Below are 18,332 nucleotides of genomic sequence, written 5' to 3'. Positions count from 1 at the left end.
CCCCACTCCCATATATGCCCTCACCCCCCCAGAGTTTTGCATCCATTGGTTATGCTTATATGCATGCATACAAGTCCTTTGATTGATCTCTTATCTCCCCCACCTCTCCCTAACCTTCCCCCTGTAATTTGACAGTCTGTTTGATGCTTTACTGTCTCTGTATCTATCTTTTTGTTCAAGTTTATAATGTTCTTTATTATCCATAAATGAGTGAGATCATGTGGTATTTTTCTTTCATTGACTGACTTATTTCACTTAACATAATGTTCTCCAATTCCATCCAGGTTGCTGCAAATGATGAGAATGGATCAAGAGTTAATGCTGGGGTTAGAATGCATCTTCCGTCAACTAACGAGCCAGTTGCCTTCCCACAGATTAAGCAGGGTTGCATGCCAGGCTTGAGGACTAGGTCAGAGTTAGCTGCAGTAGATGGCACGCCGGTCTAGACCAGTGTTGCTTTCAATGTGGTCCCGTGACCACTGCGTTGGAACTTGTCAAACGTCGTGGTGCTTGCAGATTCAGCCCTGGCCAGTGTGGCTCCGTGGTTTGGAGCGGTTCCCGTGCACCAGAGGTTGCCTTATTCCGCTCAGGGCACAAGCCTACGTTGCGGGTTCCATCCCCGGGGTGAACGGGAGGCAACCATTCGGTATTTCTCCCATCGATGCCCCTCTCCCCCGACTTTCCAAGGTCAATAAATCACATCTCCAAAACGAAACGCAGATTCATGGGCACCACACAGACACACTGAATCAGGCGCTGCGGTCGGGTCCGGAAGTACGCATTTGTAGGTTTGAAAGCACGCTCCACTCCACTCCTCGGCAGTACGTTTGGCTCCGGCCTGACCTGAGCGGCTCTGCTGGGCGCTCGCCACTCGCCAAGCTGACCTCAGAGCAGCGTGGGCGCACGGCCGTGCCGCTGGGGTAAGACCGTCTGTTACGTCCTAGCCTAGGCAGACGCTGGCGGACGCACAGAGGTGCCCAGTCCGGGTGAGGCCGCCGCCGCCGCACCTCCACCACCTCCGGGCCCCGCTGCGGAGCCGACTGCGGAGGCGGGGGCCGGGGCCGAGGCGGCTCAGCGGCGCCCCTTGGAGGCGAGGCCCCCGCAGGCGCGCCGGGCTGCGTCTTCCCCGCTCCGCCCCCGAGCGCCTCCTCCTTTCCTGCAGTCCCGCCCCCCACCCCCGGCGGAAGTCACTACGGCGCCTGCGCCGATTCTGCCTCACCCTGTCCCCTGCCTACCCACCGGAAGTTGATAAACTTCCCATCGTGCCTCGCGAGTCGGGGTTTTGGATAACAAGCTTGGAAGGTTGAACCCGGCGGGTTTTGGTTGCCTTTGTTGGGGTTGCTCTGCTTCGCCGGGGCGCTCTGCGAGACTAGGGTCCGGCCACTGCCTCGCGGGGTGCCATGCCGCTCCTTCGGGGCGTGTGGGGAGTGCTCAGCGCCCTGGGGAAGTCCGGAGCGGAGATCTGCGCCGACTGTGGGAGCCGACTGCGCGCACCCTTCAGGTAGGTCCCGGGCGGCCAGGCGCCGGACGCCCTGGGGCCGGAATGTAGACGGTGTCTCCCACTTTCTGTCCCTCCCAGGCGGTCAGGGACGTGGTTCAGTCCTCGACCTTGCCAAGGGAAGGGTGCCTTTGCAGGCCTTACTCCAGGAGTACCCCGCGCCTTGCTCCCCCCCCCCCCCCCGCCCCCTTCCCCTCCGTGCGGCCTCCGAGCACCTGCTTCACTGGCCGTTCCTTGTCAAGCCACGCCGACAGTCTCCCGCCTTCTTCTAGGCTTGGGGGAGGCGGGGCCCGGAGCTGAAGTACCTGTTTTCTGCACTCTCTGTCCTTCGTGGGAGGGGAGGGCTTCCGTTTTGCAGGCTCTTCCCTCGGGGTATGTCACCATTGTCAATGTCACTAGCTTTTTTTTGTCGAAGGTGTCAGATACGTAGCATCTTGATCACCTCTTATTGGGGACCTGTTTATGTACAAGTGAATATTATTGGCGCTTAAATCCTTGACATTGGTTCTTTTCTTTCTATTTATATGTAGCTTTGTGTATATACCCAGATGGTTTTCATCCACTTTGAGTAGTTATCCAAAGAAGCCTATGACTTCTTACGTTCGATTTTCTAAAGAACAACTAGCCATATATAAAGCTAAGAACCCAGGTAAGGAGTTGGGGGGCTTGTGCTCTTCTCTGATGTAATAAAGAGCTCACTGAGCAGTTAAGCCGTAAATTTGATACACACTACCAACCATCCATCCATTGACTTCAGGAACATAACCTATTTGAGGGTCTGTGAAATAGCAGGTCTAACGTATTTTTCACCAAGTAGAAATGTTTTTGTGTTAATCCTCACCTGAGGATGTATATACACACACTGAGTGGACAGATTATTATGATCTCTGAACACATAATCTGGCCACTCAGTGGATATCCTATATTGAAGCATCCATCTTATATAAAAACTGCTGTTTGAAATTTTAACCCTGCTATTTGGCTTCTGTAAATGCTTGCTTGCTTAAATAATAAGGAAAAATAAGACTACTCCCACTTCAGAGAGGCCATTAAACCTTTCGCGGATGAAGTTATCAGTGCTGGCATCAGGCCAGGCCTTTGGTTGAGGTCTCAAGGCCCCAGAACATAAGGGCTCTTTAAGAACTTGCAAAGGAGGCCGGAAACACCCCATATTTGGGACACAAAGAAGGTAAAAACATATAAATAGGGAAAATTCCTCCATGTTGGGGCCCAGAATTTGAAAGACATTTTCCTCTGGACCCGCGCGTAATAAATGTAACTCCATCTCTCTAAGTATTGCTTGGTGGTTCTCCGGTTTTCTGTAACAATATAATAAAAGGCTAATAAGCAAATTGTCCCCTCGACCAGGAGTTTGACCAGCAGGCAGGCCGGCCAACCACCCATGTCCCCTCCCCCTGGCCAGGCTGGTAGGACCCCACCTGTGCATAAATACATGCACCGGGTCTCTAAAACACACACACACACACACACACACGTGTGTGTGTGTGTGTGTGTGTGTGTGTATGTATATATATATAGTGTGTGTGTGTGTACATATACACAGATATGTACACACACACACTGAGTGGCCAGATTATGTGTTCAGAGATCATAATAATCTAGCCACTCAGTGTGTGTGTGTGTGTGTGTGTGTGTGTGTGTGTGTATTTTTTGGGGGAGGGGGAGTGGAAGGGAGGGAGAGAGACAGAGAGAGGAAGATCAGAGACACCTTGGTTGGTTGCCTCCCACACGCCCCCAACCAGGGCAGGAGCCTGCAACCTAGGTCTGTGCCCTTGACCGGAATTGAATCCATGACCCTTCAGTCCCAGGGCCTACGCTCTATCCACTGAGCCAAACCGGCTAGGGCAGTAATGTTTTAAATATAATTAAGAACTAATGAAAGATATTTTTTAAATAGCAGCATGTAGAATACAAAGCAACTAAAGAAGAGGATATGAAAAAGCTTAATTTTGGGCCTAGTTGCCATTGGCGTAGAGGACCACCAGGAATCATTCTGTCTCTTGCCTAGCCCCTTCTGCCACAGGGAATTTTTAATGGAAGTTATAATGAAATAACTTCTGTGGAAGTGTTCTGTAAACTGGAAAGGTCTATACAAATTACTGCTAACGCAAGAGCTTTTGTACTGAAAGATTTCTAGGTAGGATGTTTGACGACTCCCTAGAAAGGCTATAGGGCCTTCATTTGAGGTTGTAGTATAAAGATAGTAACTAAATAATAGCTAACTTTTGCTTATGATTTCTAAAGCCCATTCACAAACAATACATCACAAGGCACTTCTGAAAATCAAATGAGATATAATAAAAATTCCCAAAGAATTGGTTTATGAGACATAATTAAGTGCTCACATCTTTTTAAAATGTAGGAGTTGAAATTAATAAGTGGTTTGTTAAAGCATTTATACCCTTTTTAGTTAAGATGAGGAAGGAAATGGGGACTAATGAATTTAGAAAAGTTCAGTTTGTTTGCAACTGGTATTTCTGTAATTCAAATCCAAGATGGTGGTATATGAATCAAGACTGTATTTTGTTCTTTATTCAGATGTTATGAACTTAATTCCTGAAAGGCTTGAAAAAAATGTTTGATTAAAATATCAAGTAAAGAACTTGAAGAAATTGATTACTGAACTGCTTAAACTAGCAATCAAGTTCTGAGGACTGTTTTGGTGATATGTGATACACTCCTTGATTAGATAAAACACTAATAATTTGCATAAAATACTAAAAAATATATATATAGATTTTGTTATTCTTAACCTGAGGATATTTTTCCATTGATTTTTAAAGTGGAAGGAAGGGGGAGAGACAGAGAGAAGCATCAATGTGAGAGAGACACATCAATTGTTTGCCTCCTGCAGGTGCCCCGACCTAGAGTCAGGGATCGGGATTGAGCCTGCAACTGAGGTATTGCCCTTGACCAGAATCGAGCCCAAGACCCTTAAGTCTGTGTGCTGATGCTCTATCCACTGAGCCAAACTGGCTAAGGTTAAAGTTATTTAAATTGGTTAAAGAAAAGCTAAATCATTGTATTAGGTTGTGTGTGGTATAGAGTTTCTAATAAAACTTAGAGCTGATGTATTATGATTTCCTGGAAGTCTTTAGAAGTTATTCATGAGACATAAAGTTGTGACATCTTTTCTCATTCCAATCCATAGATGCGAAAAATTCAGAACTAATTAAAAAAATTGCGGAAATATGGAGGGAACTTCCTGAATCAGAGAAAAAAGTAAGCATATAGGTTTTCAACATTGCTGGCCAGTTATTCTGCAGTTGTCATGCCCTTTAAAGGACCAAATGACTCAGAGATGATGTTTTTGTTGTTGTTTGTTTTTTAAATATCTATTATATACAAAGGAACTTCATACCTTCTGATCTACATAAATGATGATAATAGGGATGCGTGGGGTGGTGATGAAGGGTTGGCAGCAATGTAAAATTAAAGGCTACTTGCTAGACTCTCAAGTTGGTTAGCATGTATATGATGAAAAAAACATGGATTTGGGTCCATATAAATGTGATCCCAGAGCACATTTTCCACATGATGGTTCAGTCTGTCTTTATCTGAAGTCATGCAATTGTCTTTCCTTGGTAGCAACAGTTTATTGACTTCTTATGTTTTTATTTATTTATAGATATATGAAGATGCTTACAAGGCAGACTGGCAGGCATACAAAGAAGAGCTAAACAGAATTCAAGAACAGCTAACTCCAAGTCAGAAAGTATCTTTGGAAAAAGAAATGATGCAAAAACGTTTAAAAAAGAAATCGATATTAAAAAAGAGAGTGAGTATCATTGAAATATTCTTTTCCTTTAACAAAGAACTGAAATTTATATAACTATATGAATATAGGGTGTTTTCTCTTACTTGGATGATGTGTGTGGTGGCTCTATGGTAGAATGGCAGGTATACTCCAGTTAGGAAAAATGGGATCATCCTCTTCTGCCAATAGGATCATTTGTCATTGAGTCTAGCTTGGAAACTCTTGTTGCTACTTTGGGATGTATCTGATTTTAAAATACATAGGACTGGCAATCAAAGCTGTAGGAACAGCCAAATCTTGGATAGTAAAAATCTGTTTCTGAGTTTTGTCTAGAATAGCCTACTGATTTGAATTGTTCTAAAGGTAATAGTGAATTTGATTCTATATATTGCTGAATAGACTGAATTTATTAGCACATCAGGGAAAAGTGCCTATTGTATCTAATCAAATAAGTCCCTTAAAGATGAAATACTGCTTTTTTCTCATTAAAAACCCTACATAGGGCCCTGGCTGAATAGCACAGTTGGATAGAGCATTGTCCTGATACACCAAGGTTGTGGGTTCAATTCCTGGTCAGGACACATTGACCGGGAATTGAAATAATAAGAAGCAGCCAATGAATGCATAAAATAAGTGGAACAATAAATCGAGATTTCTTTCTCTCAAATCAGTAAAAAAACACAAAAACAACCCATGTGGTTCAAATTTTGTGGTTCCTAATTTAAGTATTAATCCACATAAATTCCATCGTTTGAAACTTAAACATTTTTGTATAAAACCAGTATTAGGTATGAAGTGGTCAGCTTGCTATCTAGCTCATATAGTATAGAAAATGGTCATCGGAATTAAAACTATTTCTCTGAAAAAGTAGGTTAGAACCTTTAATGTCTGATGCCAAGATATGCATTCCTGATCCTAATGTTTTAAGTCCTCCTAAGGAGTCAGCCAATTTCAAGTCAGTAATCTAAGGTTGCTGATCCAGTTAGTACAAGGATTGAGTAAAAATACCAATAGTGAGAAATACAGCCTCTGCCTTAGGGATGGTATTTGGAGGTGTGAGTACTAAAGTTTACTCTCCCTTTCCTCTTAATGCATGCAGCTAGTGCTGAGTGGAGAATACCAGAATGAGGATTAGACAGAAGGGGTTTCCCTTTCAAATATTTCTTGTCTTCCTTTCTTCTGGTATTCCCATTATGTTTTTGTTATACCTATTTTAGTTGTCCCATAGTCCTGAGTGTTCTGGTTTTTTTTACCCCCTCATCTTTGTTCTCTTTATTTTTGTGTTTTCAAGGATTCTATTAAAATGTCTTGTAGCTCAGATTCTTTCGTCAGCTGTGTCCAGTCTACCACTAAGCACATCAAAGCCATCCTTTATTTCAGCTACAGTGTTTTTGCTTTCTAGAATTTTGTTGTTGTTCCTTCTTAGGATTCTTGTTTTTCTGCTTACATTGCCCATCTGTTCTTGCATGCTGTCTTAGTGTAATTAATCATAGTTTTTCATTCCTGATCTGACCACTCTTAACATCCCTGCCATGCTTGCTTTGTCTCTTCAAGCTATGTTTTTTTTTTACCTCTTAGTGTACCTTGGAATTTTTTCATGATAGCTGGACATGATGTACTGGCTAAAAGGAATTGCTGTTAAATAGTCCTTAATACTGTGGTGAGGTGTGGAGGCAAGGGAGGTGTTCTCTAGTGCTGTGATTAGGTGCCGGTCTTTCAGTGATCCTATGTCTCTGACTGTGAACTGCACAAGTATTTTCCAGTTTTCTCTCTTCCCCTTAGTTGGGACAGGATGGCTAGAGTGGGCTGGGGTTGGGTATTTCCCTTCCATCAGGTCAGTTAGCTTTGATAATACTCCAGGACAGTGGTCGTCAACCTTTTGAACGTCACGGACCACCAGTGGTCCAGACCACCAGTTGGCAATTGCTGCTCCAGGAGATTAGCTCTGATTAACTAGTTACCCTTAAGGGCAGGCATCTATATATGTAAAAGCCTAAGTAACTGTTATGACTGAATGACCAGTCAACCAGTTGCTATGACGTGCACTGACCACCAGGGGGCAGATGCTCAACGCAGGAGCTGCCCCTTGGTGGTCAGTGCACTTGCACAGCCAACCTTCTTCAGCCCCTCCCCCCGGCTGGCCGCTCCCCCCTGGCCCCCCCTAGACCCCAATTGAGGGGCCAGCTGGCCAACCTCCCAGGGTCTCTCTCTCCCCCTGGCCGGCCAGCCCTTCAATAGGCCTCGATTGCCGGCCAGACCAAGGAATCCCACCCGTGCACAAATTCGTGCACCAGGCCTCTAATTGTTAATAATAATGCTCAAGACATTTCAAAATGGTTCCTTTTCCTCTCCTCATGCTAGAAGCGTGGGTAGAGGGGCATGGATTTTTCTAGATGTATATTGTGGGAATCTGGTCAAGCTCCTGAATTTGTAAATCTCACATTATTGTGAGGACCCTCCTATGACTGGGTCCTCTGAAGTTCTTAAACTCAGAGTTGTCCACACAGAACCTCCAGGAATTTGTTAAAGTTCAGGTTTCCCCACCTGGCACTGGTGCACTCAGCAGTTTCTCCTGGGTCTGCTCCTCTGCTCTGGTAAGCCTCAACTCTGTGATCACAGCAGTTTTCTCTGTGTCCTCCTCTCATGGATTCAAGAAGAGTTGTTGATTCTCAGTCTGTTCCATTTTATGTTCATTAGGAAGGAGTGGTGACTTCCAAGCTCTACAGGTTTTTCCCCCTCAGACTTTCATTCCCACTCTCTGTTGGAATTTTCCTTCCCTTCCCATTAAAGATTCCCAGTACCAAATATTTAGAGATCAGGTGAGAAGTGTGGGAACTAGGAAGTTGCAAGTGAATCACCTAGGAGAGAAATCCCTAGTAGTAATTCCAGAAATAAAAGGGGTGATATGTTGTGAAGTGTCTGAAGTCTATAGTAGTTGCATGACTTAGAGGTTCAGGAAGAAGAAAGTGATGTCCTACTTTAACATATGAATAAAAGTTGGGTTTGTTATTGACTAACCAAATTGTCATTAAAAGCCACAAAAAATTTATAAATTACAAGTACTACTCACACTATCCATATTCAGACACTAGGTTAGGATAATGCAATATCTCTCATTCTCTGAACTCAGAAACTAAATTGATTCAGATAGCAAGGGATACTTGTATTTTTTCATCTTTTCTTCTCCTACTTGATTATATTTTTATTTATTTATTTATTTATTTTTTAATATATTTTATTGATTTTTTACAGAGAGGAAGGGAGAGGGATAGAAAGCTAGAAACATCGATGAGAGAGAAACATCGACCAGCTGCCTCCTGCACGCCCCCTACCGGGGATGTGCCCGCAACCAATGTACATGCCCTTGACTGGAATCGAACCTGGGACCCCTCAGTCCGCAGACCCTTGCTCCATCCACAGAGCCAAACCGGTTTCGGCCTTTATTATATTTTTAAAATACATTTTTGGACCTTTGGACCCTGAAATTATGAAAGGAAAAAGTTGAGCTAGTGAGAATTCCCTGTCCTTCTTCAACCAGAACAACTCTGTTGTTAATAGATTTCTGTAAGGACTTTCTGCATTGGAGTTTATTTGAAAGGCAGTTTCTCTCTATATATATTTTAAAAAATATTTTTATTGATTTTAGAGAGGAAGAGAGAGGGAGAGAAAGATAGAAACATCAGTGATGAGAGAGAATCATTGATTGGCTGCCTCCTGCATGCCCCATACTGGGGATCAAGCCCATTAGCTGAATTGAACCATGACTCCTGGCTCATAGGTCAATGCTCAACCATGTCCGCTGGGCTTCTTCCTCTACTTTAGATACTGAGTACAAAGAATTTAGCCCATCTTTCTTTCTTTCTTTTCTTTTTTTTTGCGTTTTGGTGATCACATTTATTGGAAGGATTGGAGAAAAATAAAATTGCCATTTAGCTTAAGAATTTATGAGTTATGTACAAATAAACTCATTTCAGGAGCAGAAGAATCCTTGGTCATTTCTTAATATCAAAATTTATGCAGGTTTCTCTTTTGACTATCTTCTACCTTTAAAGACACAATCATATAAAGTCCTAATTTCCACACAGGATATATTCTTTGTTTCAACCAGGGGTCCTCAAACTTTTTAAACAGGGGGCCAGTTCACTGTCTCTCAGACCGTTGGAGGGCCGGACTATAGTTTAAAAAAAACTATGAACAAATTCCTACGCACACTGCACATATCTTAATTTGAAGTAAAAAAACAAAACGGCAAAAACACCCGCATGTGGCCCGCGCGCCGTAGTTTGAGGACGCCTGGACTTTCAACCAACTCTCAATGGAGGGGCAACTAGCACAACACCATCTCTCCTGACAAAAAGCATTGGAATATTCCGTTTTGTTGATTTATATATCTCTTCATATGTTTCTTCATCAATTTCTATAGTAGTCACAGTTTCTCCCACATCTCCCAATATCATATTTAAATGTGATAAGCCTGGGTTGCAGATTCGTTCCTGGCCTGGTCAGGGTGTGTTTGGGAAGCAACTGATCCATGCCGTCTCTCACATTCATGTTTCTCTCTTAGCCCATCTTTGAGGGTTAAAGATTGAGAGACATGCAGGGAAGGAAATGAAATGCGAGATTATTAAACAGATAGTCTAGTGTTTACGAGCTGTGGTGGAAGCATGTAGTGGTTTGAACAAGGAAATGGTAATGCTCTATAAGAATGAAACTGAGATTGTTTCATTTTTTTTTCTTTTTTTTAATATATTTTATTGATTTTTTACAGAGAGGAAGGGAGAGGGATAGAAAGTTAGAAACATCTATGAAAGAGAAACCTCAATCAGCTGCCTCCTGTATATCCCCTACTGGGTATGTGCCCACAACCAAGATACATGCCCTTGACCGGAATTGAACCTGAGACCCTTAAGTCTGCAGGCTGACGCTCTATCCACTGAGCCAAACCAGTTAGAGCTGTTTCACTTTTTAAAAAAGATTTGTACATATGTGCTCAGTTATTCAGTTCATGGAGACCATGAAAATAATATGTAAAGGAAATGTATAGAAAATAACTCAAAATTTATTGAATTTTTCAAAATAATGCCATCAAATTCTGACCTCAGGAGGGAATAATCACATACTTTATATAAGAATCAGAACATCCACTTTAAGGAACATTCTGCATAATGCAAAGTAGTGAATACAGTTTCTGTAAGTAAAATTAAGTCTCAGAGATGTTAAAATTTTATCTAACTCTTCCATTTTCACTCCTTAGGAGTTAACACTGCTTGGAAAACCAAAAAGACCTCGCTCAGCTTATAACATTTTTATATCTGAATGCTTCCAGGGAGCTAAGACTGGTGCATTACAGGTAAAATAGAACTGCATTTATTTTTTAAATGTTTATTTTAGTTTTAGAAATAATTAGATAGGAAATGTTAGGGGTATTTTTGCTTCTATCATTATCTTTCTTGGTTTACTGATTCTGTTATAGTAAGGATACATGGGAGATTAGTTTAAAGAGTTCTTTCATGTCTGAAAATGTCTCTATTTTTTCACATTTGATAGTTTGGGCATAGAATTGTTTCATGTTCTTGAAAACTTAAAAAAAACATTCCTTTTATAACTTCTGTATTGCTTTTGAGAAGTATAAAGCCATTTTGATTATTGGTCTTTTGAATGTGATCTGTTTTTTGTTTGTTTGTTTTTTTAATGTTTTCCCTTTCCCTGTTTTTTTCTCTGTTCTGACTCTAGAACTTTTACTTTTTGTTTATGCATCTTCTGAATTACTCTTAATTTTCTTACCTTCTCTGTATTGTTTTCTCTTAGCCTTTTTTGCTCCTCTTTCTGGGATAGTATACATTTTCATGTAATCTCCCTATTTCCAGCATGGTAGTATCACCACCCCCTACTATACCTGGTATCCACTGAGTAACTCATATTTTACTGTTGTGAGATGATAAATGTCCTAGAATCTGCCCATAGTGGGAATTAACCTCTTTATAAACACTTTCAATCAGTCCTCCTGACCGTACCTCTATTTTATACCTATCTGGTGCTGCCAATACCTGAGCTAACTCAGAATTCTACATTATTGCCGAAACCGGTTTGGCTCAGTGGATAGAGCGTCGGCCTGCGGACTCAAGGGTCCCAGGTTCGATTCCGGTCAAGGGCATGTACCTTGGTTGCGGGCACATCCCCAGTAGGGGGTGTGCAAGAGGCAGCTGATCGATGTTTCTCTCTCATCGATGTTTCTAACTCTCTATCCCTCTCTCTTCCTCTCTGTAAAAAATCAATAAAATATATTTAAAAAATAAAAGAATTCTACATTATAAAACAGTTTGCATTTTTGGCTTCCCCACTGCTGGTTTGGGACTAGCTTTCATGAGTTAGGTAAGCCAGGAACCATGGCTGTATCTGCTTTTCAGCTTCCAAAATTTTGTGTTGGTAGTGCTCTCTCCTGTTTTCTTTGTCCGTGTGGGTTTATGCCTTAAAAATTTTTTGTTTATTCATTTAATGTTTTTTATTTTAAAATAACAAATTTATTGCTCACAGTTTTGGAGGCTGGGAAATCCAAGGTCAAGGTGCCATCATAGTTGCCTACTGGTGAGGTCCCTCTTCCTGGTTCATGGCTGGTGCCTTCTCAGTGTGTCCTCACGTGGTAGAAGGGCTCATTTAATGGGGTTTCAGGAGGATTCGATTATGGTCAGGGGCACATGCCTGGGTTGCGGGCTTGAACCCGAGTAGGGAGCGGGCAGGAGGAGCCGATTGATGATTCTCTCTCATCATTGATGTATATGTCTCTTTCTCTCTCTCCTTTCCTCTCTGAAATCAATTTAAAAATTTTATATATATATCCCTAACCAGTTGGCTCAATGGATAGAGTGTTTGCCCGTGGACAGAAGGGTCCCGGGTTCGATTCTGGTCAAGGGCTCGTACCTTTGTTGCAGGCTTGATCCGGACTCATGGGGGAGGCAACCAATTGATGTGTCTCTCTCACATTGATGTTTCTTTCTCTCTGTATCTCTCCCTCCCTTCCACTTTCTCGAAAATTTAATGGAAAAATATCCTTGGGTGAGAATTAATAATATATATATATGTAAAACTTTAAATTTTAAAGAAAAAGATTATGAAAAAATTGAAAGCATTAAAGTAATTCCTTCCAACTCTAAGAGTCAGAGCAGTTATTTAATGATTAACTGTCCCTGAATATATTAGAAGTGCTTATGAAGATAAGTTAAAAATGTTCAAAACATAATATTTATGTAGTCTCAGGTACTAACTGGTACCTCTGTTTTTGTCAATCCTATCTAATAAAAAAGAAACATGCAAATTGACCGTACCTTTGCTACGCCCACAAGCCATGCCCACAAGCCAATCAGGAGCGAGTATACAAATTAACCCAACCAAGATGGCGGTGGCCATGGAGCTGGAGCAAGCAGGAGGCTTGGGTTGCCCCTGGCGATGGAGGAAGCCAAGCTTCCTGCCTGCCCTGGCCTGCCCTGGCCTCTGCTCAAGGCTACAAAGTTTCAATTATAGAAGATAAATAAATCCCAGATAGCTGCTTCCAGCCTATGCTTGGGTTGCCGGGGGGCATGGCCGGCCTGCAAACCACCACAGGCCCCTCGCCCAGGCCGCCCCACACCCCAAGGGAACCCCCACCCTGATTTAGGACACCCTTCAGGGCAAACCAGCCAGCCCCCACCCGTGCACCAGGCTTCTAGCCTATCTAATAAAAGAGTAACGTGCAAATTGACTGTCACTCCCAACAAACAAGATGGTTGCCCCCATGTGGTCAAAGATGGCTGCCCCCATGTGGACACAAGATGGCTTCCTCAAGATGGCCAGCAGGGGAGGGCAGTTGGGAGGGACCAGGCCTGCAGGGAAGAGCAGTTGGGGGGGACCCAGGCCTGCAGGGGAGAGCAGTTGGGGGGGACCAGTCCTGCAGGGGAGGGCAGTTGGGGGTGATGAGGCTGGCAGGGGAGGACCGTTAAGGTTGACCAGGTCGGCAGGGGAGGGCAGTTAGGGGCATTCGGGCTGGCAGGATAGCAGTTAGGCATCAATCAGGCTGGCAAGGGAGTGGTTAGGGGGTGATCAGACTGGCAAGCAGAAGTGGTTAGGGGCAATCAGGAAGGCAGGCAGGCGAGCAGTTGGGAGCCAGCAGTCCTGGATTGTGGATTGGGCCTAAACGGGCAGTCAGACATCCCTTGAGGGTTCCCAGATTGGAGAGGGTGCAGGAGGCTGGGCTGAGGGACACCCCCCCCCCCTTGTGCATGGATTTCGTGCACCAGGCCTCTAGTAGGAAAATAAAATTCATTCAAAGTTTTGCTCAGAAATAATGGCCCTCTCTCCTTCACAGTCCCCTTCTTCTGCCCCTCATTTGCCACCCCCCCACCTTCCCTTTATTCTCTGTTCTCTGGGAGCAACAGCATAGTCATCGTGAGGTGCACTGACTCTGACTCATCTCTTCCAGCCATGGAGTCCCTGTATACCTTTAACCCTTTGCACTTGCTTGCTTTTTTCTCGATTCCTTTATTCTAATGCTAACCATGTCGAGTCACACTCGACATCCGAGTGCAAAAGGTTAATTTTATAGAAGAACCAAACTTAAGGGAGGTAGTAGGACTTTTTTCTGAGTCGCTTAATTAAATTCAGCTAAGTAGAATTGAAGACTGGTGTTGTATTGTTCTTGTGACTACACCTAAATACTTTGGCACCCATTTTAGAACAAAACATTAAGCTACAAGTAGTTAGATTACAACATAATATACTTGAATATTAGTATTTCTGAATAAAAAAAGATAAATACCTGCACAGTAAAGGAAATCATCAACAAAATGCAAAGCAATCTATCAAATGGGAGTAAATACAAGCAGTCCTTGGGTTACCTTGGACTCGACATACGTCGTTTTGTGGTTACGTTGCCATCTCTAATTTATTTATTTAAAAAAAAAAAAAAGTTCCGTCATTTCGATGTATACATATGTGCTGTATGTTTTTTATTATTTATTTACCGCAAGTAGAGTTCAGGAATTGTTATCTTTCTTTTAAGTTTATTTTTACTGTTTCACTTCATTACTGCTGTGTATGTGCTCATGTGAGTGACGTAGGTGCTTATGTAGGTGGGTTCTGACTTATGGCGAAAATCGTGTTATGTCGCGCTGTAGGAATGGATCTTCGATGTAATCCGAGGACCTACTGTATTTGCGTGTATATATCCGATAAGGGGTTAACACCCAAAATAAATACAGAATTCAACTCAGAAAAAAAAATGGGCAAAGGATCTGAATAGACATCTTTGCAAAGAAGACATAAAGATGGCTAACAGGTAGATGAAAAAGATGTTCGACATCACTAATTATCAGGGAATTGCAAATCAAAACCATAGTTCACCTCACACCTGTTGGAATGACTGTTGTCAAAGATAAAAGTAATGTGTTCGTGTGGATATGGAGGAAAGGAAACCCTTGTGCATAGTTGGTGGGAATGTGATTTGCTGCAGCCCACTATGGAAGACAAGAGTTCCTGAAAAACTTAAAATTAGAACTATCATATGTCCAGCAATATTACTTTTGGATATGTATCCAATGAAAAAAGAAAACACTAAATTGAAAAGATATCTGAACCCCCATGTTCATTGCAGCATGATTTACAACAGCAAAGATGTGGAAGAAATCTAAGTATTAATTGGATGAATGGATAAAGAAACTGACATATGTAATTTAGCCATTAAAAAAAGAAAGAAATCTTGCACATCCATTTGCAACAACATGGATTGATCCTGAAACCATTATGCTAAACTAGAGGCCCAGTGCATGAAATCATGCACCAGTGGAGTCCCTTGTCCTGGCCTGCGAGATTGGGCTGAAACGGGCCTTCCGACATCCCCCAAGGGATCCCGGATTGTGAGGGACCCCACTGGTGCACAATCAGGGCCAGGGAGGGACACGGGAGGTTGGCCAGTTGGGGAGGGACCATGGGAGGGCTCTATCTTGCTGGCCTGTCTTGCTCAGTCCTGATCCCAGCAGCAAGCTAACCTACCAGTCATAGCGTCTGCCCCCTGGTGGTCAGTGCACGTCATAGTGACTGGTTGATTGACTGTCTGTTCCCTGGTGGTCAGTGCATGTCATAGCGACTGGTTGACTGCTCCCTGGTGGTCAGTGCACTCATAGTGAGCAGTTGAGCGGCCTTAGCATATCATTAGCATATTATGCTTTGATTGGTTGAAAAGCCAGGTCAACTGGACACTTAGCATATTAGGCTTTTCTTATATAGGATGAAATAAATCAGACCAGAGAAAGACAAATACCGTATGATCTCATTTACATGTGGAATCTAAAAAAATAACTGATCTCATAGATAAAGAAACAGATTGGTGATTGCCAGGCATGGGGGGTGGATGAGATGGATAAAGGTGGTTAGAAGGTACAAACTTCCAGTTATAAAAAAGTCTTGGGGATGTAATGTACAGCATGGTGACTAGAGTTAATAAATTTGATAGTTATTCAGAGTAGATCTTAAAAGTTCTCATAAGAAAAAAAAAATTATGGTGACAAATGTTAAAGACTTATTGTATTGACCATTCAGAATATATACAAATATTGAATCATGTTGTACACCTGAAACTAATACAATGTTATATGAAATTTATATCTCAGTAAAAAAGATAAGTATCTTTATTCCAGTCATTTTGTATATTTTAAGTTTAATTTAGAAAGAAGATATTAAGAATTGATGAGGCATTAATATCTGAGTATGATAAAATGATGTAAAAATGATGATTTTTAGTGTCTGAATTTTTTTGAAATGAGTAATAAAAAACAATTTTTCTTTAATCACTGAAGTCCCTGTATCTGCTACTTAAACATATGTTGTTTTACAGGTAAGGCTGAAAAATATACATGAAAGCTGGAAAAATCTCTCCAGTGCTGAAAAGCAAGTAAGTATGGTTTTAGTCTCAAATATCTAGTTAGAATATCTGTGAGAATGTATTAGGGCAAGGCTTGATTCATGTGAAAATGACCTTATATTACTTCTAATACAGTTAAAATATTTTTAAATAATTTCGTATTCCTAGAATCAATTTGGCTTTTTTCTTTTGGTAGTTTTTAACTGCAAATAAAATTGATATTTAAAACAATGTCACACCAAATTCAGTGTCCAGTGTATGCTATGGCAGTCACACTGTGCCTCTGCTCCTTCCCCACATCTCAAGCCCTAAAATTGTAACAATTTAATTAATACAAAATCTTTATCTCTTACCTTATCTCACAAAAACATTCCTTCTCCAGTCCCCCTTTACACATGTAGAAGAATAAGGTAATTTTTATGGTATACTGTATATGGAAGCATTTCAGAAATTAATGGCAAAGATTCTTCTGAAGAAATCATTTTAACAATTACACTTTTTCTTAGGTATATATTCAACTTGCTGAAGATGATAAAGCTCGTTATTACAGTGAAATCAAATCTTGGGAAGAACAAATGGTTGAAGTTGGACGTGAAGATCTTCTTCGTCGCAAAGTGAAGCCCCAATCAAAAAGCACTGAGGAATGTTAAGTAGAAGATTGAGTTATGTTCATAATGGATAGACACAAGAAACCAATTAGGTCTCAGTATCTGAAACTGTTATAAAATTAAAAGGATAAAGCTGGTCAACATTTTATAATTCTTTTTTCTTTAACCTATGGACTTCTGCCAGTTCAATACATTTTGTATTTGTATCTTGCTTTGGAAAACTCAAACATGGAAAAGTTCATCCAAAATTTATTTTGTGTTTAGCAACTACTGAGGATCAAAATAATCATGAAATGTATCAGTAACATTTTACCTTTGATAAAGGTGAGTCAGACTGTGAAGTTTTTTTATAATACTGATGACTGTGGAAGAAGTATTCTTGTCTCCTTATATTATGGAGGCAGGGGTTTCCTGTTCAGAAGTGTCCCAGATTGTAGAGCCATAGTGTTCTATGATTAATTGTGCATTTTTTAAAGAGCACCCAGAGCTCATTTAGGTAAGTTCCAATTCCTAGGTGTACTTTATATTCAGAGCTGATGGTTCTACAGGCAAGGGCTTGCTAGTTTCAGTTGTAATTTTTTTCCTAAAGTAAAACTAAGAAGTATGTTCTAAATCAATGCATATTGTTTTATATGTCATAGAACACAATTTTTGTTTCCCAATTATATGTTTAAGGTAAAACATTTATTTTACAGTTTCTGTCTTCTTTTTTTCTTTTTAAGTAGGGATTTATATTCTGAATTATTTTTTCTCTCTCATGTGAGTATATTTATCCAGAGAGAACTTATCTGGTAAGTTTTAAAATGAGAGATCCAGAAACAAGTTTTTAAAGTATCTAGACTCAACAACCTGTAATTTTAAAACATTTTATATAAGATAAAAGACTATATAAGGGACAGCCAACTCTGCCCATGGGCCAAATCCAGCCCACAGCCTGCTTTTCATGGCCTATGAGCTAGAATTGTGTTTACCATTTAAAAAAAAAAAGATATTTCAAGACACATGAAAATATGTTCAATGTTCATAAATATTATGAAATACAGCTATACTCATTAATTTATCTATTGTTTATGGCTGCTTTTGTGCAACAGTGACAGTTGAGTAGTTGCTTCAGAAACTAGTTTGCAAAGCCTAAAATTTTTACTGTCTGACTCTTTACAGAACAAGTTTGCCAACCCATGATCTACAGTATAGTGTAGTATGATAAGCATACTAATATGTTGGGATAGGTTTTTTAACTGATTAAGAGGTTCTTGTTTTAGAATCTTTGTCACCATTGTTTTAAGAGGAAAAAGGTCAAGTCACAGAAGAAGCTAAACAAACCGTTGCTCCACAGTGTTAGCAAGAAAAATAATCTTGTTTCAAATTATTTTGTATGATAATAGAGTTCCATTTAGTGTGAATGAGATTCTCTTCAGTTACTTCCTATGACTTAGTAAGTGAATCTTGAGTTTCCAGTTAGCACATATCACAAAAACCTTCCCATCTTTTGCTACTTGTTTATCATCTTGAGAGTTAGCAAAAGTTTTTAAAATTCACACTACCTTTTTGAGCAAAATA

At 41.1% G+C, this 18,332-nt stretch overlaps 1 protein-coding gene across 1 annotated transcript; it reads left to right on the top strand.

The window, feature by feature from the left end:
• The first annotated feature begins 1,262 nt into the window (after positions 1 to 1,262).
• Positions 1,263 to 17,035, top strand: TFAM (transcription factor A, mitochondrial). The gene is made up of 7 exons (XM_079793134.1): positions 1,263 to 1,501; positions 2,029 to 2,147; positions 4,671 to 4,741; positions 5,148 to 5,297; positions 10,531 to 10,626; positions 16,138 to 16,194; positions 16,671 to 17,035. The coding sequence occupies exons 1-7, from the start codon at positions 1,401 to 1,403 to the stop codon at positions 16,812 to 16,814; spliced, it is 738 nt and encodes a 245-aa protein (XP_079649260.1). The 5' UTR covers positions 1,263 to 1,400; the 3' UTR covers positions 16,815 to 17,035.
• Positions 17,036 to 18,332: the final 1,297 nt, after the last annotated feature.

Source organism: Cnephaeus nilssonii, assembly GCF_951640355.1.
Source record: "Cnephaeus nilssonii genome assembly, chromosome: 16".
Lineage (NCBI taxonomy): Eukaryota > Metazoa > Chordata > Mammalia > Chiroptera > Vespertilionidae > Cnephaeus > Cnephaeus nilssonii.
This window is presented reverse-complemented; position numbering and strand designations above follow the sequence as displayed.

Bases quoted from the DNA above. Each gene is read 5' to 3' on its own strand.
- TFAM (XM_079793134.1), top strand. From the start codon at position 1,401: ATGCCGCTCCTTCGGGGCGTGTGGGGAGTGCTCAGCGCCCTGGGGAAG. The intron at 1,502-2,028 runs GTAGGTCCCGGG...ATTTATATGTAG, and splicing joins CGACTGCGCGCACCCTTCAG to CTTTGTGTATATACCCAGAT. The intron at 10,627-16,137 runs GTAAAATAGAAC...GTTGTTTTACAG, and splicing joins CTAAGACTGGTGCATTACAG to GTAAGGCTGAAAAATATACA.